Source organism: Oryzias melastigma, linkage group LG2 (assembly GCF_002922805.2).
Source record: "Oryzias melastigma strain HK-1 linkage group LG2, ASM292280v2, whole genome shotgun sequence".
NCBI lineage: Eukaryota > Metazoa > Chordata > Actinopteri > Beloniformes > Adrianichthyidae > Oryzias > Oryzias melastigma.
In genome coordinates, this window is record NC_050513.1 from 4,063,905 (window position 1) to 4,090,686 (window position 26,782).

Here is a 26,782-nt window from a genome sequence, read left to right on the forward strand (position 1 = left end):
CATAACGTGCAGGTGATAGAAAAGTGTCTATCTTGCCATTTCTCTTCTTTCATTTATATTTGTTTATTTTTATTGCTGAACTTTTACGCAATAATGTGTTTTCCTGCTAAGAAACTTAAAATTGTTGTACACTTGGGGAAAAAAGGTTCTCATTTGTAACTTCAGTTACATTTTACTTGAAAAAATAAAGTCAGAGAAAAGTAAGCACCATTAATGACATTTTTTTTCAGTGAATAACTGACAATATCCTTTATTGGGGTATATTGTGATTTTATATATATATATATATATATATATATATATATATATATATATAGTTATTGTGATACAAAAAGTAATCTATATTGTTATGTACACATTTTTTTTCCCCATTCTGTCCAGCATTACGGTCTGGTATTTTGAGCGTTTTCATGGTATAATGGACCCATACATAACCGAACCGTACTTCTCATAATGGACCTATTAAACCACGTGTCAAAGTGACCCAGGCCGGATCCGGCCCGCCGGGTAATTCCATCGGGCCCCCTAGATCATTTATTGTTATTAATGTCATCTTGCGTTCATTTCTAACTTGAATAATTTTGACAGTATATATATTTATATGGAGAGTACAATATTGAAAGTTATTTAAGGTTTAAGTTGATTTATTCTGGAATAAAATTCTTGTGTGGGCTGCACGGTGGCACAGTGGTTAGCGCTCTCGCCTCACAGCGAGAAGGCCCCGGTTCGAATCCCGGCTGGGACCTTTCTGTGTGGAGTTTGCATGTTCTCCCCGTGCATGCGTGGGTTTTCACCGGGGACTCCGGCTTCCTCCCACCGTCCAAAAACATGCTTCATAGGTTAATTGGTGACTCTAAATTGCCCCTAGGTGTGAATGTGAGAGTGAATGTGTGTGATTGAGGCCCTGCGACAGACTGGCGACCTGTCCAGGATGTACCCCGCCTTCGCCCTTCAGTAGCTGCGATAGGCTCTGGCACCCCCGCGACCCCGAAAGGGAAGAAGCGGCCAAGAAGATGAATATGAATGAATAAAATTCTTGCCAGTTTTTATTCATAATTATGTTAAAAAGTTACAACTTTTAAGTTTTCAAAATTGGCATTCTATTAGCTTTTTGGACAATTTTGGTATTTACTAAGATTTTTTAAGTCTAATTTGGAGTTTAGTTCATATTTTAGTTGCACGCTAGCTGTTTTGGCTAATTTAGGCTTTTTTAAAAATTTTTTTGATATTTTGAAGTTTAGTTTTTTTTTCTAGCTAAATGCTGTTTTACCAACGTACGTTTTTTGTTGGTTCTTTAGGCTAATTTTGCATTTAACTATTATTTTAGCTGCTATTAGCTTCAGCGTTCTCAGCTATTAGCTTCAGCGTTTTTAGCTATCAATTTCAGCATTTTCAGCAGTCAAATTCAGCTTACAGCATTCACACTAGCATTATTACAGGTAACGCTATATATCTAGTTGTTTATCCTGTTCGGCCCGTGACCTAAGGTGTGTTCTGGATTTTGTCCCCTTGTGCGATGGAGTTTGGGGCATGATTCACAATAGCCCCCACCGGTTGTAGGTCCAGTGAAAAGTGGAACAAAACGGTTGGGGCGGAGCCACTGTAGCCACCTGCTGATTGGCAGAAAGTGATGACACATTAGAAAGTGTCAATTTAGTGCTCATTTAAGCTAACATTTCCAACTGCGGTATTCTTAGCTGCCCGCAATTTTCTTTCAAACAACATTAAATTCCTGTTATAAACGATGTACAAAAACTAAAGCAATAAAGAGACGAGCTGCTGGATGAACTTTACTGTTGTTGCTTTTCTAGTCTACAATGAGGTAATGACACGCTAGCGGTCTACACCATGAAAAACAAACCGCTCAGTGGAAACGAAGCACAAGTTCAACCTGTACCAGAGAGTCTAGTAAAGCACGTCTTCTGTAAAGCATGGTGGAGGCAGTGTGATGGTGTGGGCAAGCACAGGGTCCAGTGGTACTGATGAATTGACGAAAGAATTCAGAAGAGACCGATGCTGTAAAGTTGATTGAACGGCGCTTCACGGGACAGAGAATCCAAAACAGAACAGGATTCTGGGAGTTTTTGAAAGCAAACAAGTGGAATATTCTAGTCTATCACCAGATCTGAGCCCAACTGAGTGTGTACATTTCACTCGCTCAAGAAGACAAGACTTAAGAAAGACCAACAAGCGACTGAAAATGCAGTTAAAGCGTCACAAAGGAGGAAAATATTAATACGTTTTGTTTTTTTGAAATGAGGAGCAATTGTACACAAATAGCTACAATTTCTACATGTTCTATCACACAGTTGTGTTCAACCTCCTGAATTAAACCTTAAAGTCTGCACTTCGGTTCTGTTGTAGTTGTCTGATTTCAAATCTAATATGGTGGCCTACAGAGGCCAAATCATGAAGACTGTCCAAATATTTTGACTGGATTTTAATGTGTCGGCGTCTGCAGGCGTCTTAATCAAAATGTCTGTTTTCTGCCTTTATTGATTACGTTAAATGAATACACACAAATAAAACATAGTAAAAAATATTTAAATAAGACCCGACCGTGTGATGTTTATTGATAACCTCCCTGCATGTTTATGAGGACACTTTCCTGATGATTTTCCGTTATTTCTGCTAATTTGGATTATGAAATAAAAGCTGTTTGTTTAAAAGTAAATACACTTTTTTTTAAAATAAGAAAATCTAGATGGGCATTTTGAGGAGGGCGCATTCCGTCAGTAGAGTGAGGGTGGCGATGACGTGTCGACTGTTAGACATCTGCGGTAGAGAGAGGGGGGGAGGGGTTTGTTAGCATCCGCTGGACGGCGTGTGGCTAAAATGTTGTGATAAAAGCGGTACCTTGATCCTGCCGGTGTCTTTGGCCAAGCCCAGAGCCGTGGAGACCTGCGTGAGGATCCCGGCTGACAAGTCCAGCCGGAAGTGTCGGTAAAAGTGGCTCTTCAGCGCCTCCAAGTACCCGCTCACCTCCTCCAGCTCGATGCAGCCCACCTCCTCTGCTTCTTTAGCCGCCTCCTCCTTCTTTACGCTATTCCACAGATCCCAGGCGTCCTGGGGGTCCACCGTGTACATTATCTGCAGCGGCGGCTCAGCGGGAACTGTCCACAGCATTTTGAGGTGCTGGATGTTGGACTGGGAGTGGCAGTCGACCCACAGCGCCACAAACCACTGCAGGCTGGTGTGGTTGATTTCTAGCGGGCCAAAGCAGCAGTCAAAGGTCTTTTGGAACCAGGATTTGACCACGCGGGACAGATATTCAGGCCCCCTGCTGCCAAAAAGAGGCAGGCAGGTGAAGTCTTTGGAGAGGGAGCACAGATATTCGGGGCTGCCTTGGATGCAGGTGAGCCAGCCGCTCCACACGGACCTCTGAGGCTCATCCTGCTTCGCAAATAGCGGCTTTGAGTGGATCTGGGAAAAGGACGGAGATTTAGTGGCAAATTAAAAAAAAGAAAATCAACCGCATGCTGAGAAACGAACCTGTATGAGGACTGTTTCAGGGTCGTTCTCGGACTCGGTTAACCCCTGAAGCACAGACAAGGAGACCCTGTAGCTGTTCTGCAGCTCGCTGACCTCCACGGCCAAACCCTGCTGCCTCTCCGCCACAATAAAAGCCGACAGCTGTTTGGAGTAGCTCTTCAGCTGCGTGTGTCGGAACTGGTAGAGCGGAGTAACGTACGACAGTTGCCACTCAGACTTCACCAACAAGGCCAGATGCGCCGGGTCCACTCGCTCCTGCATCAGAAGAGGGGAGACTGCCATCAAAAAAGCCAACGTCAGAATCCACTGGTGACCCGCTGAAACTCACGGTGAGAGTCTGCGGCTTCACAGCCCGCCTGCTGGCGTTGAGTCGCCGCGTTGTCAGCGCCGGCGTGAGGCAGAGCCTGGAGGTGGTGCCTAAGCAGCTGCGGTACGACCGCCTGTAGCTGCGCGTTTTGCTCCTCCGCTGAACCACAGCGCCGTTGTGAGGCGTCCTCATCACACTAAGAAGAAAACAGTGGTTAACACGAAGGGACAGTCAGTGAACGCACCACCTGCACCCCACAACATGGAAAATAACCCTAAAACAATGCAAATATCTAAAAATGAAAATCAAAATATTTTTCCTCTTCATATAAACCAACAAGTAACTCTGTATGTATTTATTTATAATAAATTAATATAGAACTTTTTAAAATATAAATTCAACTCAATTCAAAGAAATGTAGACATATTTTAAGTTAGAAAAGTTAAAAAAAAAACGACACATTTTCAGTAAATACAGTGCCAACCTAAGTATGAAATTATAAAATAATAAGCAAAAATCCTAAACTTGTATGTTTTGTGCAATACAGTGGATTATTTTATACAAATAAATGCAATTTAGAGTGTTTTTAGCTGCAACTTTGCTAATGTTCTACAATAAAAGGGCAGAATTTGAAAGCTTTTGTAGTTTGTTTTCTAAAGATAAAAACAATTACTTGTAAAATAATCATTTTAAAAAAATAAACACACAAGATGTTGAAAAGAATCTGTATTCTTTGCACATATGTAATGAGTTTACAGCTCTTTGTTATTTGCTCTGTCGCTTAACCGAAACACGAGGATCAGAAACTCGATCCAATGTGTTTTTCTGCTCCTTGTTTAGTTTAAAAACGCCATTTCAAAACTTACACATTTTCTGCAGAACGTTTATTTATCATCTTACCTTTCACCTAAAGGCTCCATTCCAGGCGAACCGAGGGTTTAAATATTAGAAAAAAATAAAAAACAAAACAAAAAATAGCAGAGAAAAAAAGCGGAAGTGGATTTGAACATCGCGCTCACCAGTGAGTCTGCGCGCTCAGAAGCAGCCAATCAGGTTCGCGCACAACAGGAAGTGGTGGCTAATTTCAAAATAAAACCGACAAAGTTGGTCTTAGACACTTAAAATAATGAAAAATGTATATATTTTTCTACATTATATTTACTTTAATGTTACAGGTTTTTTAATTTAAATCTTCCCATAAACATAAATACAGAATACAAGTGCTATAAATGCTTTGAATTAATTTGGCGAGCTTTCTCTTTCTTTATAAAAAACAAAATATTTTTGTGTGCTAGTTTTGTTTTTGTTTTTCATTAAACTTTACATTTTCTTATTTTTTTGCTCTCCAGTGATTGTATCTTATAAATGTATTTTTTTTATTAATGAAACCATTTTAAAAATACATAAAAAATATAAAAATAAATGCATGAATTCAATATATACATTTAAATCAAAATTTGGTGCAGTATATGGATTTTACGAAAGGATGATTGTTACATATATGAACAGGATATACACTGATAACAGTAAATTACAGTCAATAAATTATATATTTTATTTTTACAAAATATCAGTTGGTTTATAAAATATTAATTTGTGACTAATACATTTGTCTTATTTTGAAACTAATTATGAAAAATCTGCACATATTGTGCATAAAATAGATTTTACATAAAATACATATCACATATATATAGATATAGATATTGACAAATGATTATTTCACCTATTTGGATTAAATTATGGGATGGAATGTTTACGATTGTATATAAGTGTGTTACAGAGCAGCTTCCAGTCACTCCTTACTGTCAGTCAATGAAATATCTTTAGCTGGTTTGTAAGTATGTCTATCACATGCTGAAATGCAGGGGGGGCTCCTGTCTATGTTACCATGGAAACAGTCCTCTCTTTCTTTAAACCTTCATATAGCTATATTATCCATTCTTTTTTACGACTTATTTTATTTACATCATCAGGTTATTTGCTCAAAAATAATCATCTATTATCTTTGTGCATACTTCTGTCTGAGCATGCGTTCATATACCATTGCATCTGTGTGTCTTTGCAACGAGGAGGTACATTTAATGCACATAGGGGAGGTGTGGGGGTTCAATGTATGAGTGTGATGACCACATCAGCAGCCAATCAGATGATCAGAAGCAGCCAGTCAGCTTCGACCAATAGAAGAAACCTGAAAATGTAGAGAGAAAAAAAGAGGGGGATGCAGCACCATGGAAACTGCAGAGGCTCCCTTCTGAGAACAACACCCCCTAGTGGCCATAAATGTCTCTACAGCCAAAGCCTTTCAGATAAATCAGTGTCTTGAAATGGAGTTAAATAAAGTTTTATTTACAAAAAAATAATAAATAAATTATTTTATATTGAAAAAAATGAGTGAGAGATTTCTGATGATTTTTCTACTCTAAGGCATCATCTCCTCTTATCACCTCTAGGGGGCGCCTCCTTATTTATCCCACCACACCTGAGGTGTAGTCACCTGCATCCCTGCACCTGCAGAAACGATGAAACATGAGAGAAATACATCCTAAAAATTAATTATAAATAACCGTGTATACTTAATTCCGCATAACTCCGAATAAATAAACAAATAAATAAATAGAGTCAATCGTGGTGCCCCTTGGATATTTAAGGGGGTAAATCACTGATCAAACACTATAAACGGCTCCTTCTCCGTGTTTATTTTAAATCCATCCGCGCGGCAGCTCGCGCGTGCGGACGGATCCATCGCTGCAGAAAGATGTCACCGGGAGAGGACTAGAATGACATTTCAGAGCAATGGAGGGAGAGAAGAGGGAGAAAAGAGGGGGAGAGAGCTGACGTAAGGTGATGAGGTTCGGGCTGCTCCACGCCTGCGCGGGAGAGACTGGACTCAGCCGTTTGGGGAGATTAGTGGGAAACTACGCCTGGAGCGAACCCCCCTCCGAACGCCATCTTGGCTCGAGACGCTGCTAACAGAGGGAGCCAGGGTCCACTCTCCTCCGGCCATTTCGGCTCCACCGACCAGCCGCCCGGAGGATAGAGGGAGGAGTCTGGCGTTTCTGGAAGTCGGGGAGGCAGCCAGTCCAAACCAGCCAGCATCCGAACCCGAGCTGGAGCGACGAACACTGTAACAGCGACGGGATTTTTTTTTCTTTTTTTCGGGAAATGAACGTCTCCCGTTGGGGTTCGGGGAGCTAAATCCTTCCGCATCCCATACATTTTGATTTGGTTTCGGCGGGGATAAGCCCTCCGTGGTCGTGAGGTTGCTAGCTAGCCGTTTTTCCAGTGCCGTTAGCTTGCGGTGAAGGGAGCATCTCCGTCGGGGCGGGAAGCGTCCGTGGATGCTGCCGCGGGACTCCGGCGCCGCTCCACATCCAGCAGCGACACCCAAACCCCGAGGCATGCGAGGCGGAGCGTGGAGAACTCCACGCCCCGGGGTCTGCTCTGGGGCCACCGTGTAGTTAGCTCGCTGGCTAGCCAGCAGAGCGAGCGAGCGACCGGGAGAGTCTCGGGAGAAGGTGGGGCAGCGGCAGCCTCGGTCGCTAGCTAATGTGGCTAGCCGGCTAACCGAGCCCGCTGCTTTTCCCGTCCGGACATTTCAGGGGCTCGAATTATCGGTGCTTCGGTGACCACATTTCCCCGCTGAACGGGGGGGTGTCAGCGACTGCTCCCGGGTGGGGTTTCTTCTGGAGAGCATCCTCGCCCACCTGGATGACCATGGCGGACGACGACGTGCTGTTCGAGGATGTGTACGAGCTCTGCGAGGTGATTGGCAAGTAAGTAACAGAGGGGTGGGGGGGCTGGCTGTATGCAGCAGATGGGGCAGCACCTGAGAGATCCAGGTGGAGGGGAGGGGGGGCAGTTAATCTCCATTCTCACCGTAAATGCACAGAGACGTGGAGGTTAAGAAGAAGCTGCTCTGGCCTCATTACACCGAGGAGAACCTGATTGTGCTGTCATTTATGAGGTTTAAATAAAGTTTTAATCATTTTTTTAAGTAGATAAAAACACCTGCAACAACCTCATCGATTCTTAATAAAAATGAACCAATTATAGCAAAATTTGAAGGTTAAATTGTTGTAAAATGGTAATGTAATTACTCAGGTTTAAATAAAGTTTTAATCATTTTTTTAAGTAGGTAAAAACACCTGCAGCAACCTCACTGATTCTTACTAAAAACAATGAACCAATTACGTTTAAATAAAGTTTTAATCAAGTTTAAGTAGGTAAAGGCTCTAACTCCACTGTTTCTAACTAAAAATGAACACATCTTTGCAAAATCTGAAGCCTGAATTCTTAAACTGTCAATTAAGAGGTTTAAATAAAGTTTTAATCATTTTTCTAAGTAGGTAAACACACACACCTACAGCAACATGGACCAATTACAGCATGATTCAAAGCCTAAATTGTTGTACAATAGTACTGTAATTATTCAGGTTTAAATAAAGTTTAAATACATTTTTTAAGTAGGTAAAAACACCTGGAGCAACCTCATTGATTCTTACTAAAAATGAACCAATTATAGCGAAAATTGAAGCCTAAATTGTTGAATATTGGTAATGTAATTATTCAGGTTTAAATAAAGTTTTAATCAATTTTAAGTAGGTAAAGGCTGTAACTCCACTGTTTCTTGCTAAAAATGAACATATGATTACAAAATATGAAGCCTGAAATCAAAAACTGTCAATTCAGAGGTTTAAATAAAGTTTTAATATTTTTTAAACAAGGTAAAAACACCTACAGCAACATGGACCAATTATAGCAAAATTTGAAGCCTAAATTGTTGTACAATGGTACTGTAATTATTCAGGTTTGAATAAAGTTTAAATAAATTTATAAGTAGGTAAAAACACCTGGAGCAACCTCATTGATTCTTACTATAAATGAACTAATTATAGCAAAATTTGAAGCCTGAATTTTTGAACGAGGGTACTGTAATTTTTCAGGTTTAAATAAAGTTTTAATCATTCTTTTCCAAAGTAATATACCTGGTGCTACCTGACGGTTTCTCACAGGAAAATGGACATATTGCAAAATCTGAAGCTCAAATTATCATACTGTCAATTATGGGGTTTAAATAAAGTTTTAATCATTTTGAAGGTGGTAAAAACACCTGCAGCGACCAGGCTGTTTCCCACTGAAAAATGAACCAATTATTGCAAAGTCTTAAGCCTGAATTATCCTACGGTCACTTTTCAGGTTTAAATAAAGTTTTAATCATTTTTTTTAAGTTAGTGAGCACACCTGCTGCAGCCCCACTGTTTCTTACTGAAAAAAACAGCATTATTTCTTAATCTAAATCCTGAATTATTATACGATCATAGTTTCGTTTTTAAGGTTTAAATAAAGTTTGAATCCTTTTTAAGTAAGTAAGTACTGCATTTTTTCTCACTGAAAAATGAACTAATTATTATTGCAAAACATGAATTATTCTATTGTCAATTTTCAGGTTCAAATAAAGTTGAAATATTTTTTTTTCTGCAGGTAAAAGCTCCTGCAGTAACCTCACTGCTATCATTGCAAAATCTGAAGCCTGAATTATCGTACAGTTGCACTGTCATTTTCCAGGTTTAAATAAAGTTTGAATAATTTTCTTTAAGTCAGTTTTTTTTTATTGAAAAATGATCTAATTATTGCAAAATCCGTAGCCGGAATTATCGTGATGTGACGATCATACTGTAATTTTTCAGGTTTAAATAAAGTTTTGATCATTCAGTCAGTAAAATCACCTGGTGCAACATCAATGTTTCTTACAGAAAAAGTAACTAAGTATTATTGAAATCTGATTGATTTGAGGGGAGATGAATCCAGATCAGGAGCAGAGATTGGAAGGATCCAGACTCTTTAGCTGGAACACCAGAGAGCGAGTTTTGTGGTTTTGGTTGTGGTCTTTTGAGATTTGTTGATGTCACTCTTGGATGTTGATTCCTTCAGTTTGGCCACATTTCAAGCATCGGGTTTCGGTTTCTAGTCTCTAGATCCCTCTAGTTTTTTTTTTTTTTTTTTTTTTTTAGGAGAACAGATGAAGTTAACATTAGAAGTTCTCTCAGATCGCTGTGTTTACTGGTGACATTATCTTTTATTTTTCAGCCTCTCTTTTATTGTTTTATTTACTGGTTGTTGTTTAGTCCAGATTTGTCAACACATTTAAATGGTGTTAAGACTTCAAGATCCACTCTGCTGGAAAAGAAATAATATATTTTTTGTGTTTTTAACATTAAGCTCATATCTGAAGATTTTATTTTTTTTTTTTCATGAAATCGTTGTGAATTAAGAGCAGACGGGGAAAAAAAAGCTGGTAGCAGTGATGTAAAACTATACAATCATTTTTGTTAGAAGCCAAGAGATATAAACAGATGGATGATGGGAAGTGGGGCAGGATTACCCCACACTCCCATACTCAACAACTTGGAGGGAAATTTCAAATAAACTCCTAGAATATTTTTGTCTAAATACGATATAATCATAATTAAATCGGAGTGGGACTTTAAGAAAATAAAAGCTCAACTTTTCTTTTTTTATATATATATATAAATATGGGCGTTTTTTGAAATAAGAATAAGTATTTATAGCGGTTTTATATTAGTATATTGGGCAGATGGGCCTCCACGGCGAGCAGGTTTGGTTGGTTACCTGGATCAGGTGTTTCCTGTCATTCAGAAAATGGGTGGAGCCTGGAGACAGGAAGTGCATCAAGGTGGCAGATCCTACATCACTTCCGTCAGATGAGTCTGAATCTTCAGTAAAAGCAAAGAACCTTCCAGTTCCTCCTCCTGGAGACGATGAAGTGTTGAGTTCCTCCTCCTCGGGATGATCAATGGAGACAATCGGGGAACGTGAAGGATATAAAGAACGTCTGAAGACGTTTTTAACCGCATGTTTACTGTCAGCGAACATGCGTCAAATATTTAGGATCTGAGCAGATCACCAAAATGTGGTTAAAGTGTGCCTCCTGCTGACCTTTGACCTCTGTCTGAGGAGCTGGTGTGAGATGTGGAGCTCCAGGGATCCACGTGTCTAATATTAGTTTCCGTCAGCAGAAACGATCTGTGGAGGTTTGCTTCACGTTCTCCTGGACGTTCTTTTATTCGAGCTCTTCTCTGCTTTTCCCGAAGCTCCACTTCAATCAGGAAACTCGTTTGTTCACTTTCTGACTGGATGAACTTCAGTGGAAGCTGCTTTTTTTCAGGAGATGCTTTCTGCAGTCTCCAGAGCCGCGCTCGTGTCACGTTTGTGTGATTGTGTCGCCGTTGCTCTTTCCTTTTCCCCGCCAGCGCTCATTATTTCCCCTCCATATTCCAGCGTGGCGCTCCGTCTAAACTCCAGTGACGTCTCCCGCGGCTCTTCCTGATCAATTACATTTCATGCTCGACATTTACATCCGTTTGTTTGCAGTCGGTCTGTAGATTTGGCTGAATGTTTAAATATAAAGTTCCAAACCAAGTGGAGCTGAAGATCCATCAGAAATGAATAAATCCATGATGGTTTGCTGTTCTTTCTAAATAAATGTCACATCCTGATATTGTTCCATCACCTTTGGTGGATTTTCAGCTTCTAAGTTGGAGGAAAAAAAACGGATTTTGTGTCTAAATTGGTCACAAATGTGATAGTTCTACAGTGATTCTCCCATTCCTTTCTGTACGTTTTTTTTCCAGCACGTAAAATCTAAATCCCACTTTGAACAGTTTTAGCAATCTTGGTATTAAAACGTTCGACTCGTTCAGAACAGCTCGTACTTTTGGTGTTGATTAATTTTATAAGATTTTAAGATTTTCTGCAATTTATGAGATTTCTTTTCAGCCCCATTGAAAACAATTGGGAAATTCTTCAAATCTTTCAAAAACTTTGTATATCTTGTCATCAAAACATTCAGCGAATTCAGGAATGTTCTGGATATTGTAAATACCAAAAGTACTATAGTACTTTTGGTATTTACAAAGTTTACAATTCTTAAAATTCCTGCAATTATGCGATTTCTCAATAAATTTTCAATAAATTTTTCAAAATATTTCTCAAATTCTTTGTGCACTTTTGAAACGCGACCAATATTAAAACGTTCAGGACATTCATGCTTGTACTTTCGGTATTCGTACCTTTAACGCAACTTCAAATTTTACGCAATTTTTGACTTTTTTTATGGCAAATAATGCAAGTTTGGTAGCAAATTGCTCAGCAACTTCAGGGCATTCCTACTTGTACTTTTGGTATTTATACCTTTTACATATTTTACAAATATATTCGCAATTTTCGAGATACAATTCTTAAAATTTCACCCATTTTTTTGCGTTTTCTCAAGAAAATTTTCAATACATTTTTCAAGAGATTTTTTAAATTCTTTGTGTACTTTTTGCAAATTATGCAAGTTTGGTAGCAAAATGCTCAGCAACTTCAGCAAATTCAGGTTTATGTCTTTTACGTATTTTACGAATATGTTTGCAATTTGCGCAATTTTTGTTTTTTTTCTTTTTCTAATTCTTTTTGTACTTTTTGCAAATTATGCAAGTTTGGTGTCAAAGTGCTCAGCACGTTAAGGACATTCATGCTTGTACTATTTTATTGATACCTTTTACGCATTTAAGCTTTTACGCAATATTTGCTCATTTTTAAAAACATGTATGTATTTATTTAATAGCAAATTATGCAAGTTGGGTATCATTACGTTAAGCACATTCAGGACATTGATGCATGTACTTTTTTTTCTTTTTTATCCTTTATGCATTTTAAAATACGTAAATTTTTTATTTTTCAAACAGCAAATTATGCAAGTTTGGTAGCAAAATGCTCAGCAAGTTAAGGATATTCACACATACGTATTTTACATATATTATGAAGATGCACACACATTTTTTTTTTTCAAGTTTTTTGTGCCCTTTTGAAACGTATTTAACATTGGTATCAAAACATTTAGTGCGTTCAGGACTTTATTTAGCAATGAAAGTAAGGATCTTGAGCGACACCTTCAGCTAAAAGCATTCACATTAGCATTATCACAAATAACGCAACTTTTCTTGTATTTGTAGAAACGTATGAGGGAAGCTGCTCATCAGGTTTTCATGCTTTTTCTCGTACAGACCACATTTTTGAAGTAAAGTCAAATACATGTTTATATGCTTTGATTTTATTGTCTAAAACTCTTTAGTGTAGTTGTGTAACCTGACGTGACCTCCTGTATTATTTGTGGAAAACATTTGAAGAGGATCTGGTTCAGACAGGCGGTCAGAATCGTGTGATCTCTGTGGCTTATCCAACCACATTTTTTAAATCATTTTCTGTTTTCACTCAACACTTCTTTGAAATGACAGCCTTTGTGTGGCTGGTTAGTGACTCATAGCACAACTTTTTAAAATCTCTCTTTTGTGGGAGTCGTGTGACATTTTGCACCAAGTGGATCTGAAATCCCCCATGAGGCTCGGGGAGACCCGCGAGATGCAGATATAGACGGTTTCAAGAGAAATGAGAAGATCAGGGATGGATCCAGGCTGTGTTCTGACTGCATAGCTCAGTGTTTGCCGCTCTTCCCGCCCTCTCTGTCCAGTCGGTCACTCTCAGTTCAGCATATTTGTGTGTCAAGATGCTCTTTTTAATTTAAAATCGCCCTCCAATCATCTTTTGATCTGTTTTCAAAGCGTTTCCAGTGGTCTTTTAGTAATGGCTTTGACGGTGTTAGCTAAAAAAATTTTTAAAAAGTTGTTTTTTTTTAGAATATAGATCGTAAGGAGATCACCTCTGAGTTGTGGGAGCAGCCCCGCCCCACTTCCCCTTCCCGTTACTGAAGGTTAAGAGCAGGGAGCTTTTGTTTTTAAACGCCATCTTTTCCTCTGCTCCTGCTTCACATGAATGAAAAATACTCAAAAAAAATAGTTTTTTTCATGCATGTCCTTCATAATCAGAAAAATGCTACAAGAACATGCTAAAAGTTAGAAAGTCTTTAAGGTGAAGAAAGAATCTAAATGCAGGAGCATCACAAACAAAGGTTTGATAATAATAAAAAAGTAGTTTGTAAAAAATGAGAAAAATTGTGAGTTTTAGTGTTTAGGAACTTTATTTTAACAAACATTTGAAGTCTCCTTAAACTTTTTATCCAACAAAAGTTTTTTATTAATGGCTTATTGAAAGAATTACTAATGTTGTTTATCAGCAGCTTACAAACTTTCAACTCAATCTGAAACCTGTGATAAAAACACAAACATTTTCATTTCTGCTGGTTGGTTTTTCATCCGTCTGCTTCCCTGGAGCCCGGCCCGTTCCAGCTCTGAACCCCCCTCTGCAGAGTAGATGCTGCTTTTAGCTCCCAAACGGGGCCGATCAATACTTGTGAATGGGCCGAGTGAAGACGCAGCACTTTTGTGTAACTCCGAGGCCAGACTCTTCTGGGAGGCTTAAATAATCCGGGATCTGCCTCTGGCTTCTGCAGAGGAGAGGATTTCTGCGAGGAAGAGCCTCTGGAGAGGATCTCTTTTCCCAATTACAGTCTGCAGCCCAAATGCAAAGTGTCTCGTTAATATTTAAAGAGGCCTTTCTCTGATTTCACAAACTGATTCTTTTAAAGAGATCAGACGGAAACAGCAGCCAGCGAGTAAAAAGTTTCTCTCCTTTGTCCATGAATGAACGGAAATCATGTAGGAATTAATTTTCTTCTTCTTCACTGTTCTGACTGCTTTATAATGTTAATTGTTGCTGCTTTTATCCCAAAAGCCCGATTTAGAGAAACCGATTCACAACTAGATATTAGTGTTTTTAATATCAGTGTTTGAAAAGCAAAAATAATTTCCAGAAAACAAAATAAAATGTTAAAAAACACAATAAGAAACCGAAAAAGATGTTCCATAATCATACTTTTCTGTTTTTTTATTTTATTTTGTCTTTTCATTTTCAACATTTTTTTTTCTTGTTTACAAAAAATTTTTTTCGTCGAAGGATTTGATGATGTAATTTACACTTATAGGCCACCGTACTTTTCTGATCATGTATAATGAAAATTAAGCTTGAAGTTGCATCTCTGACTATTTCTTTAGTCAAATTGTTGTAAATCAGGAGCAGGAGAAACGATGCAATTAAAAAAAGATGATATTTGTGATGTAGAAAATACGCTCCCTGCTGCCCCATTCTGATGCATCCACAAATAGATTCATGAACGTCTTTGTTTTCTGATGTTGCTCGCCACTTAGTACTTTTAGGTTGGCGGTGTGAACAACATATGGCGAGAAAATAGTCTCATTCGATTTGTGTGTGTGTAATTCTTGATTTGTAACTCATGCAATTCATTTGGTGAGTAACTGTGTCCACTTGCAATTGTGTACTCACATGTACAAAAATCACAAAATACAACCTACACACGCTCAACTTCAAATTACAACAACTTAAATCTAACTACACACACAAATTTTTAAAAGTACGCACCAATCTCCTGACACACACACACACATAAAACCGTATTCACGCACTAATCTAATGTAAAATTCTTTTCATGTCTCCAAAATTTACTGTGGAAATGATGCGTTTAAATGCTGCTAGAATGCTGGGTCATCAGAGTTTTTGTATCAGCGACTTTTAACTTAGATTGTGAACGTTATCTGGTTAAAAGTTGACATTTTCCCATTTTCACAAACGGGCATGCCCCAGTAATTAATATAAAAAAGTCAAAATATGCATTTTTAAACACTCTGCAGCATTTAAACGCATCATTTACAGACGAATCTTGGAGACATGAAAGAGTCTCACATCAGATTTGTGTGTAAATGTAATTTTATGTGTGTGTCTGTAGCGATTGGTGCGTACTTTTTAAAGATTTGTGTGTGCAGTCTTTTTTGGTATTTTGTAGTTTTTGTATATGTGAATGCACAATTGTATGAGATACAAATCAAGAATTATGCACGCTCAAATCGGACGAGTCTATTTTCTTTCCATATTTTAAGAAGAGTGACGGGAAGTAAGTCCCGCCCACAACTCAGAGGTGAACAATTATTCAGATTGGTGGTTTTCACAAACGCTTTTTTTTAAAACCACAGTTCTGTTTGCTGCAAAGTCTCGCACGTTTGTTTGGTTTTGTTTCAGGAAATGTCTGCTGTTACTACAGTTCTCCTAAAACAAACGCCTGAAGACGAAAACCTTTTTGAGGATGATGAGTAGCTAAGCACCTCCTTCATCTCTGTATGTTTTCTAATAAACACCAGAGATGGTATTTTTTTTTTCAAGATTCTGGTCTATGAAAGACTAGATTGAAAAAATGATTTTGCAATTTGTTCTGGATCAAGTTCCGAACCTTGACCAATTTTGAATGTCAATATGAAAGCCATGTTCAGCACTTTTTAATGCTACTTTGGTACGGTGGAGGCACGCTGCAGGGCCGACACATTCTCATTCCCAAGTCGTCACATTTTGACGTTTGGCTAAGGAAACTGACGTTTTGGGTGTCCCCAACTGTTGGCTGTTCCCATTAAATCAAGGCTCCCCAACCTCTGGGCTGCAAACCGGTACTGGTCCGGTACCAGGATGTGGACTATATCTGTACCCTAGCCTTAATCCCGTACCGGACGCGGACCTGTACTGGTACTGGACGGATTACGGGCTATGGTTATGGCACCATCACCAGCCGCGTGCCTAGGTTTGATCTGCGTCCGGTACCGCGTCCAACAAAATGACAGGACCCCTGATTTAATTGGAACAGCCAGAACTGTTCATCTAACGACAATGAGAATGTGTAGGCAAGGGGGACGCGTCCCCGGGACATATAGATTGTCAGGAAAATGCTGTGAGAATCAACGTGGATCATGTTAAAAGTTGTTTTAATGAGCCTACATTCATCCAACCACATCTTAAGGAGTAACTGTTGCATCGCTGCTCCATGTTTATTGGCTACGGTGGCCGTTTTGGTCCAGTTGTTCCAGTCTCAGGATGGACCTTATTCTGACTGAGGAATTTCAGAACCGAACCGAAGTTTAGTCTGATTAGAAATGAACCAGGACCATCTTGAAAGATGGGTCCGAGAGTGGTTCCTGGTCCAGGACAAGAGTCCGCTGGCGCATATTCCAACAGAAACTTTGTTTTGGATTATCGGGGGAAATGAATTCTGGTTCATTTTAAGTGAACCAAATGTCTGAATACACCCTCAGATACTACAGGACTATCCTGTGTCCTGGATTTTAAACCTTTTATATATTTATATGTGGGAACGTCAGATATGAATCTGCCGAAGGGAAAACCTAATAAATATGAACATTTTACAAAGACTTTTCATGAATCCACTGGTTTCTAATAATGACAACTTCGTTTTTAGATCGAGAACACAGAGATGCTTTTCTATCAGTTTAATTGTTAGGACGGGTCTATTTTCTTGTTTTTTTTTATTTTTTCATCCAGGTCAGACGTATACTGACCCCATATGAGCAGATGCTGTAACTGCATCGCATTTACAGACGCTTTGATCCCTCCAATCCGGTGACGTCTCAAAGAATAGAGCTTTAATTGATGCTACAACAGGGAAATCGGAGCAAGAACGCTTCTTCTGACCAATAGAATGATAGAGTAATGGCTGTTAATTCTCTATGGAAGTCTGAGATATTGGTGGGTTTTTCCTTTTTGTTTAGTCCTGTTCTCATACGTAGAACATGGGTTGCGCAGCCACGATATTGTCACTAAGGGGGTGTGGCCTCTCTGTTTTCTCGCGTGCGTCTTTGCTTTTGTAGAGATATTTGTTGACAGATCAACGGGGGCTTTTCTCCACCAGCTCCTCAAAACTGAACCTCGACCTGAACACGTTTCCGCCCCATCCTCGACGTCTGTAAGTCAGAAAGTCTGCTATTGTTGCAGCAGGTTAGCTTCTTTAATCAGCGCCCGTCCACGTTTCCCGACGCCCTTCTTTAATCGATTTATTCCGCTTAATGAGAAAAGCTGGGATTCATTAAAAACAGCAGCTTCGGGCCGCGCCGCGGCATCGACTCTCCATGAATCTTCATTCAGTCGGCAGCCAAGAAAACTGATGAGTTTGCTGCATGAAATCTGGCAGCTCCATTCACCCTAACCTCATTTCTTAATGGCGGTAATGATTAACTAACACAGGCGGAGCCGGTGCCAGGCGGGCCTTCGCCTTTCTGCTGAAGACGGTGGGGAAACGCTCTGGCGCTTAGCCCCCCGCTGCTCCCCGTTTAACCACAAACACAGCTGCTTCACTCGTGAAGGCCGCGGGGCAAAGGTCGCATCAGGTCGCCAACAGGGTTCCTGTAAACTCCAGACGGGGGACGCTCACGCCGCTGTTGCTTGTTTGAGTTAGATGACGGTGGAAGCAGATGTGAGGAGGCCTAACATTCCAGGGACGTTTGTGTTTCACTTAAAGACATTTGTTTTTACTCATTCATGATATTTGTGATAATACATGGTCTGATTTTCAGTCATTATTTAGTACAGCAGACAGAAAAAGTTTTGAGGTGCTGCAAAATACTCAATATAATGTTGACAAAGATTGTTAATATATTTGTTAAGCTTGTAAACAGTTTGTTAATACAGCCTTTATAGACAATAGTCTCTCTCTAGATATTGATCAATCTTACCAAGTATGTTAACAAACCTGATTTGGCTTATTGTACTAATAAATACCTTATAAACCAGGGGTGTCAAACTCAATCACACAAGGGGCCAAAATCCTAAACACACCTTAGGTCGTAGACCAAACAGGATTAACATTTATTGAACAAAACTAAAACTAATTTTTTAAAACTTTTACACCGTTACTTTTTAACATAATTATGAATTAGATATATAGCATTACCTGGAATAATGCTAGTGTGAATTCTTTAAGCTGAAATTGAGCGCTGAAAATGCTGAAATTGATATCTAAAAACGCCGAAGCTGATAGCTGATAATACTGAAGTTAATAGCCGAAAACGTTGAAGCTGATAGCCAGCTAAAATATTAGCAAAATGCCAAATTAGCCTAAAAACAAAAACAACCTTGCCTAGCATGTAGCTGAAAGAACAGCAAGACTTCAAAATAGCTTAAAAACTAAAAAAAATCCCAAGTTAGACAAAACAGCTATCATGTAGCTGAAATTTTAGATAAACTCCAAATTACCCTAAAAAAATCTTAGTAAGTTCCAAAATAATCCAAAAAGCTAGCAGAATGCCAATTTTTAAAACTTGAAAACTGTAACTTTTTAACATAATTATGAATAATAAAAATGCAATAATTTTATTCCAGAATAAATCAACATAAACCTTAAACAACTTTCAATATTTTACTCTCCATAAAAATATATTTGGTCAAATTATGCAAGTTAGAAATGAGTGCAATATAATATCAGGCCAATAATAACAATAAAATAAAATGATCTGGAGGGCTGGATAGAATTACCCGGGGGGCCAGATCCGGCCCCCAGGCCTTGACCTTGACGTAAGTGATATAAACGCACTAATAATGTTTGTTAATGTGTTAATATAGCTTGTTAAGTATTCTTATAATAAAGTGTTAGCAAATTTTTTGTTCTCTTGCTGATTTTCTAGTTTTTTCCTTTTTAATTTACACACATTTAGTTGTATTTCATATTGGGAATGAATCCCTAATTAATTATTTCATTTAGTCGATTAATCAACTAATAAAAAATATATTGGCGATTAATCGACCAATTCAAAAACCCATCAGCGATTAATCGACTAATCGGAAAACAATTGGCATATAATGGTCTTTTGAACCAAGCCTCTTCCAACTGTAGGTGGCGAACAAAAGCTAGGAAACATTAGACCAGGGGTCGGCAACCCAAAGTGTTGAAAGAGCCACTTTGGACCAATACAATAAAAAACAAATGTGTCTGGAGCCGCATAAATTGAAACGGCTTAAAAAAGTCTTACACTGTAAGTAATACATGGAGAATGTATCGAATAAACGATTATTTGAACGATTATTTCTCCTGCTGTGTGTCCTCGCGTCATATAAGCTTCAATTTTGGCCTCATGACAAGTTGGTGAAACATTGCAGTGTCTTACTATCTGACAAAAGCTGAGTAGCCTCAAAGCGAACATTTGAGCTTTTATTTTGACATCCCTCAAAGACACAACGAGAGGGGGTCGTCATCAGTCTCTCCCTCATTCTCACTCCAGGTGCAGGAAGAATTCAAACATAACAGGACAAAATCATAAATGTTCAACAGTCAGACAACAAAACACGTTGAGGAAAACCCAAACTTAAATCCAATTCCAGTCAGACAGGCAAAAGAACGGGTAACCCACAATTCCTTGCGCTGCCAGACCGACAGCAGGCTCAGCGTGTCTGAGACCATCACTACAATATGAATGAATTACAGTTTGTTTCATTGCTTTGATGAAATTAAAGAAATGCAATAAAGAAATACGATTTTTGATGTCATTTTTATTTAGAGGATAAAAAAAAAAAACACAAAAATGTAACGTGCACCTTTAAGGTGCTTCCACACTGGCCGCGTCAATCAACACTTTCAATGAAGAGCCAATATAAGCGCGTGCACACCTGAATTCCTGCCCTTCAAGTCTGGAGCGCGCGTGAGTCTTATAGTCAGACATTTAAAAGGACAGAGTTGTGAAAACAAAAGTCTTCAGAAAGATTTGGGGGATTTTCAACACTTTTACTTTCGGTTCTCCCTGTTGTAGATGCAGATGAGCGCTAATGAACAGTAAAAATACAATAGAAGGAGAATCTCCTCCCCGCCACGCACCGCACGCGGCCGGTGTGTGAGACCTGCACATCGCCGCGCTCAGCAGGTGGTATCCACACCGGAGCAGCGCGGTCACGCACGCAGTGGCGGGGAGGAGATTCTTCTTCTATTCTTCTTCTACTGTTCATTAGCGCTCATCTCATCTTGGTGTCATATTAACCTGAGCGGACACAAACCGTAATGATTCATTTCTCCTTCGTGATCACGTTTGGTACTTCTGTGCTTTGAAGCAGACTCCGCCCACAAGCAGCTCCCGCGCTGAATCTTCAATCCGGTTCAAGATTTCCACGCACAGTTACAGTTCTGAGCTGCCGCGACTGTGCGTGGAAATCTTGAACCGGATTGAAGATTCAGCGCGCTCAATGCGTGCCGATTTGTACGTGGAGCTCGCGACCCGACTTCAAAACCCGCGTAGCAACGTGCGCTCACGTGCGCTCCAGACGCACGGGCAGGAATTCTGCTGTGCGCTGACTCAGACGGCGTGGAAGCATCTACACTCATCTCACAACAACTGGAAAACGTAAAGGATGTTTGTGTCATGTTTGTCCTCCTACAGAAATCGTATTAAAACAAAAATATTGTGGCAGCCTGACTGTTAATTTAGAAATAGTTCCTCGTTAGTGGGTGGAGTTAGTGTCTGTTCTTGTGTTGCATTATGGGACTTGAGTGTTTTACCGGCACCATGACTGAGAGTGGTGTGTGTATGAGTGACCCTCCTCACAGTGTCGGCTATTCTGTGGTTCCGTACTGCTAAATAAATGGTGTACAAAATGTTGACACCAACTGATTTACATGGCCTGCGTGTACGGTTCTTCCTTCAATTACTTGGGTCGTGCAATGTATGGGACGCAAGTGATCTCTGGATTCAAACCTGCCAGCCATCTGCTTAGTTCTGCTCCCACCCAGATCGCTACAATGTATTTCCTTCTAACAATTTTTATTATTTTCAAACATTTCTGAAAAAGCGCCAATGAGCCGCAAGGGGGTGCTTAAAGAGCCGCATGCTGCGGCTCCGGAGCCGCAGGTTGCCGACCCCCGCATTAGACAAACAAGAAGAAGAAGCCCCTCCCTGCTTGTTCAGTGTGAACACCATGGGCTAAATGTCCGTTGAAGTACCTGTATTCTTGAACTTAGCTTCAGAGCTTATTATAGGAACTTTAATAATAAAGCCAACATTTTTTAGCCTTCAACTGAGAGCAGCAGCAGCAGAAATCTCCCACGCTGCTGAAGCTGTTCCTGTTTGCTTCATCTGATGTGAAAGTCATGAATCACGATTTACCCTGTTGTGAATAATGTCACTATTAACAGGAAGCTTTCTTTTTTGGGATGACGCTGCATTTATCAGAATGGTGAGAAACCCCATCAGCAGAAGCAGCTTTGTTTGGCCTCCACCTTAGAGCGTCTTTCTCCACCTGCACTCGGCTCAGAGATGTCCTTCGCTTCTGTGTTGCAGGGGTCCCTTCAGCGTGGTGAGGCGCTGCATCAACCGGGACACCGGCCAGCAGTTTGCGGTGAAGATCGTGGACGTGGCCAGCTTCACCTCCAGCCCCGGCCTCAGCACAGAAGGTGAGAAAGCAACCTCATCTTTAACCCTTTATCACCGGTGACGCTTAAACACAAAAACTTTTACATAATATATATTTTAAACCGTTAACACCATCATTCCGTAGATTCTGAAGGAGAAAAGCGGCTCACGCCGCTTTTCTCCTTCAGAATCTACGGAATGATGGTGTTAACATTTGAAAAGATTCAGTAAATCAAAGAACAAAAGGGTTAAAGGAACTAGGGCGTGGTTCTCTCTCATGCGGAGCACTGCCTCACTGAAGGGAGGTGGAGGTGTGCGTTGGCAGTCACTCGCCGCCATCTGTGATGCTCCACTCTGATTTGTCCGGCAGCCAAAAGACGAGGAAATAACCGACAGGAAGTGAAACGGGAAAAAAACCAAAACCATGAAGTCTTTTGTTGTTGGTTTAATTGATGAAGTCATGTGCTGTAATCTCTACAAAAAACAACATTTTCTTCACAAAAACATCAATTGTTTAGTTTGGTTTTTGGTACTAAACTTTTTCTACTCTTTTTTTTATTTGTTTTTTTATCATAAAATGCTGGTTCGGTTGAGTTTGGTGCAAAGTAAGGATGTAACGATTCTTCGGGAATCGGTAAAAAAACGATTCAACATGTTCATCGATGCCGAATATCAAAATCTTAAAAAGAAAAGCAGAGCAGACGACAGCTTTCTATGTTGGCTCGCTGTGAGTCTGCGGGCGCGCCTGTGTGTGTGTGTGTGTGTGTGAGGTTGCTTCCATTCGGCAGCTTTGATAACCCACGGTGTGGTTCACACCAGGCAATCGTTTCGCCGTCTGCTCTATTTTATATTAATTGATATATATATATATATATAATATTAATATTATTTAATAATATTCATTTACCACTGATGGTAAAAATGACAACAACAAAAAAAGCTCCAGCAGAAGCACCTGTCGACCGTCGCGGAAAAAATGTGCGTCTGGTGTGAATTGCAGGAGAGAGCGGACGCCGCACGCTTGCTTCGCGAGTGCCCGCTCAGCAGCTGGGTGGGGGTACAAGGCCACAACGTGAACCAAGTATTAGGGCTGCCACGATTAGTCGACTAATCTAAAATTTCAGCTACATGCTAGCTGTTTTGGCTAATTACGTTTTTTAGGCTATTTTGGGGTTTAGCTAATATTTCAGTTACATGCTTTCTGTGTCCTTCATGTGGGAATTCCTAGGGTTTCTTCTTTTTTCCTGACTCAGGTTTTTTTAGGAGTTTTTCCTTACCGGGAGGGAGGGTCTAAGGGCAGGGATAACCAGTTTATGTAGTCTGTTTAGTTTTTAACAATTGTTTATATTTTGAAGCCCAATGAGGCAAATCTCTTTGTGATTTTGGGCTATATAAATAAAATTGAATTGAATTGAATTGTTTTGGCTAATTATTTTTTTTTTCACTTTTTTGGCTAATTTGGCATTTACGAATGTTTTAGATGACTATTAGCTTCAGCGTTTTCAGCTATTAGCTTCAGTGTTTTTAGTTTTCTAATTTCTGCATCTATCCTCACTAGCACGGTCAGCGACCAAATTCAGCTTACAGCATTCATAGTAGAATTATCGCAGGTAACACTATATATCTAGCTTTTAGGTAGTTTAAAGCTAATGATGGTTAGGATATGTGTTTTACATCTAGTTTGCGCATGACACGATTAGTCGACGAATCATAAAAATAATCTGTGATTAGTCGACTATTAAAATAATCGTATGAAACGATTTGTGATCATTAAGTATTATGTATAATTGTTTATTTATCTTAAATCCTTTCTGTTAGTAGACAAACAGACCGTTTGATGTAAGGGACAAAAAGAAAACATACTTGACCTTAAACTACCTGGTGAAAAAAAAATCGAAGTCGTGACTTTAAAATTGTGAATCGTGGCTCGACTGAATCGTTACATCCCTAGTGCAAAGTAAAACAGGAAATGGCTCTAGAAAGGGGTCACTTCTCGCTGTGCTCGGACACTGAGAGGCTTTGTGGCGTCCAGACGGGCAGAAAGGGGGCTCTGTGGCGTTGCGTAACGACAGCACACACAGATCACTCCAAGCCAGCCTTTTCTGGAGTGACAGAGAACAAAGAGCTCCTCGCAGTCGCAGCTTTGATCAGTCGGACCAGAAGCTCCGATTCTGACTCACGCGTTTATGATAATTCAGTGACAGGAAGTGGAATGATGACCTCAGCGATCTCCATCTGCTGCTGCAGGAGCAGCAAGACGACCAAACCGGGTTCTGTTTCACACACGAGTTTCTCTTTGTCTCTTTGACCCAGATCTGAAGCGGGAGGCCAGCATCTGCCACATGCTGAAACACCCCCACATCGTGGAGCTGCTGGAGACCTACAGCTCCGACGGCATGCTCTACATGGTCTTCGAGTTGTAAGTCCCACACACACATGGGAAGTGCGGCTGCGCCCGGCTGCTCCGTAACCCTGCCGTGTCTCCCCCAGCATGGACGGCGCAGACCTGTGCTTCGAGATCGTGAAGCGAGCCGACGCCGGGTTCGTCTACAGTGAAGCCGTGGCCAGGTAGATCCCCCGCTTGGCGGCTGACGCCAGAGACCATACCCCCCCCCCACCCCTTCCACTGACTCTGCTTTGTGTCTGTGCAGTCACTACATGCGGCAGATTCTGGAGGCGCTCAGGTATTGCCATGACAACAACGTGATTCATCGCGACGTAAAGGTGAGGGCTTTCCACTGCTGTCAGAACGCTTCTGAAACTCAACCACAGACTCCTCGCCGTCTGAGCGCTTCAGGAGGAGCTCTAACGAAACACAACACATTTAATGACGTTTTAGTTTGTAGAACAGAAATGGAGTTTTACTGATGGTCAGTGTCCCGTCGGCGTGAGCATCGTCGCCCCCGCGCGGCGCAGGGTGGCGTTCATGGCACAGATGCTGGTTCTTGGGGTGGCGGAGGGCGTGTTGGGGGCGGTGCCCGGCAGGGACACGGCCATGGAGGGCCGGCGGAACTCTGTGGTGGAGCTGTGGGCCAGCTTGGCACTGGCGTCCATGCACGCCCAGCTGCAGAGGCGGTGCCCCAGCGCCTGCACCGCCGTCCGGCGCACCGAGCCCGACAGCAGGAAGTACATGACGGGGTCCAGGCAGCTGTTGAAGGCGGACAGCAGAAGCACCAGCTCGTTGGTGCAGTCCATCAACCTCTCGTAGCCGCAGGACAGGTCGTCGCTGAGCTGGGAGTGGATGTAGACGGGGCGGAAGGCGTGGTACGGCCCGAAGCAGACGGTGAACAGGAAGAGGACGAAAAAGGACTTTTTGGCCGTCCGCACGTACTTGTGAGCGTTCGGCAGGTCCGGCCTGTCCCGCGACACCTGCAGCAGCCGCGCCGCGATCTTGGCGTAGGAGATGATGAGCATGGCGAAGACCACCCAGAACAGGAAGACCACCACCGCGTTTAAATACGGGATGCCCTTGCTCTTCTTGTAGTGGAAGCATTTACCACTGTCACCCTCCTTTGTCTTCGCTTTGATGACGAGGAAGATAAAAAACAGGAAGGAGACGCCCCACAGGACGCCGCACACCGCCCAGGTCCGGAGCCGCGTGCGCCCGCACAGCGTCCCGCCGAAGCCCCGCTTGGCTCGGCCTTTCCCCCTCAGCTTTAGGAAGCGGTCCAGGCTGATGAAGCCCAGCAGCATGATGCTGACGTACATGTTGACGTAGAACGCGTTGCCCACCAGCCGGCACATCAGCGAGCCCAGAACCCACTTGTCCCCCCTGGCGTGGTAGGAGACCCTGAAGGGCAGGCACGCCAGCAGCACCAGGTCGGCCACGGCGCAGTTGATGAGGAAGACCCGCACAGAGTTCCGCTTGGGGTGCATGAAGAGGAAGACCCACAGAGCAAACAGGTTACACACCAGGCCCACCGCAAAGAACAAGGAGTAGAAGACCGCCAGCAGCAGGCGGAGCGAGGTGTTGTCCATCTTGCACTCAGAAGAGGAGTTGTTGACGGACGAGGAGGAGGAAGGAGGGAAGGATGAAGGCGGTAGAAAGGTTGAAGCTGTCATTGTTCTCCTGGGATCTGCAATAGAGAAAGACGGAGTGAGAAGTGGTTCAGAAACGGATCAGACGTCCGGTGGAATCCTCACCAGGAAGAAGCAACCGAAGGTCCTCAAAGAGTCGCCGAGACGAGATCCTCGCCGTCCTCCGACCGCATCTTTGTTCCTTCAGTCCGCCCTGAGCAGGAGCGCCTCTTCTGCACGCTTCGCTGAGCGCTCGCCTTCTGCTTCTGCTCCCCCTCGACGCGCCTCTTATCGTCACAACATCCTCCACACCCCCCGTCACCAGAAACGACAGGAAGTGGGGCGGCTGCAGCCGCTGAACTCCCGATTGCAGCTCTGTGACACTGTTGCGTCTGGATGAGGGGAGCGCTCCAGTGGGATGAACGGCGAGCTGTTGTCTCAGGTTTTTGGATCTTTGATGCCCGACGCCTGACCCACATTTCTACCTGAGCAGCAGAGACGTTCGTGCCACAAAAGCCTCTGACTCAACTTTGCAGTTTCTGCATTAGCAACCACACTTTTCTTTAATACTGCGGTTAAAAATGTGTGTCACAGTCGAGCTGCAGTTTCACCCAAAAAAGTCAGAGCGTGCACTTTTGCACAGAAAAGTCGAAGCGAAAAAAAGGGTTTTGTATTTTTCTGCTCCAACATCCTGACTGTGATTGAATCTGTGTTCAATCTGAGACGAAAAAGACAGTTTGACCTATTTTTTTTTTTTTTTCAT

The 26,782-nt window shown here is 41.4% G+C and overlaps 3 protein-coding genes across 13 annotated transcripts in view; 1 reads left to right on the plus strand and 2 right to left on the minus strand.

Annotated features, from left to right (window-relative positions):
• Positions 1 to 2,478: 2,478 nt before the first annotated feature.
• On the minus strand, positions 2,479 to 4,857 carry cenpl (centromere protein L). Its single transcript, XM_024294192.2, has 5 exons — positions 4,700 to 4,857; positions 3,821 to 3,995; positions 3,493 to 3,747; positions 2,857 to 3,423; positions 2,479 to 2,775 (listed from the first exon to the last, which is right to left on the minus strand). Exons 1-5 carry the CDS (start codon positions 4,717 to 4,719, stop codon positions 2,701 to 2,703), a joined length of 1,092 nt encoding a protein of 363 aa, XP_024149960.1. The 5' UTR covers positions 4,720 to 4,857; the 3' UTR covers positions 2,479 to 2,700.
• Positions 4,858 to 6,517: 1,660 nt separating this feature from the next.
• The window catches only part of LOC112159975 (peripheral plasma membrane protein CASK), a 41,786-nt gene continuing 21,521 nt past the window's right edge, over positions 6,518 to 26,782 (plus strand). For 5 of the 11 annotated variants that reach the window (XM_024294248.2, XM_024294252.2, XM_024294247.2 and 2 more), the window contains exons 1-5: positions 6,518 to 7,575; positions 21,931 to 22,043; positions 24,316 to 24,421; positions 24,493 to 24,570; positions 24,654 to 24,726. In XM_024294248.2, coding sequence (XP_024150016.1) covers positions 7,511 to 7,575; positions 21,931 to 22,043; positions 24,316 to 24,421; positions 24,493 to 24,570; positions 24,654 to 24,726 — 435 coding nt within the window. In that variant the 5' untranslated portion in view covers positions 6,518 to 7,510. The remainder of the gene's footprint in view (positions 7,576 to 21,930; positions 22,044 to 24,315; positions 24,422 to 24,492; positions 24,571 to 24,653; positions 24,727 to 26,782) is intronic. The other 6 variants (XM_036215410.1, XM_024294250.2, XM_024294251.2 and 3 more) reach the window with 3 other exon arrangements.
• LOC112159976 (probable G-protein coupled receptor 34) lies at positions 24,720 to 26,603 on the minus strand. Its single transcript, XM_024294259.2, has 2 exons — positions 26,146 to 26,603; positions 24,720 to 26,078 (listed from the first exon to the last, which is right to left on the minus strand). Exon 2 carries the CDS (start codon positions 26,062 to 26,064, stop codon positions 24,874 to 24,876), a length of 1,191 nt encoding a protein of 396 aa, XP_024150027.1. The 5' UTR covers positions 26,065 to 26,078; positions 26,146 to 26,603; the 3' UTR covers positions 24,720 to 24,873.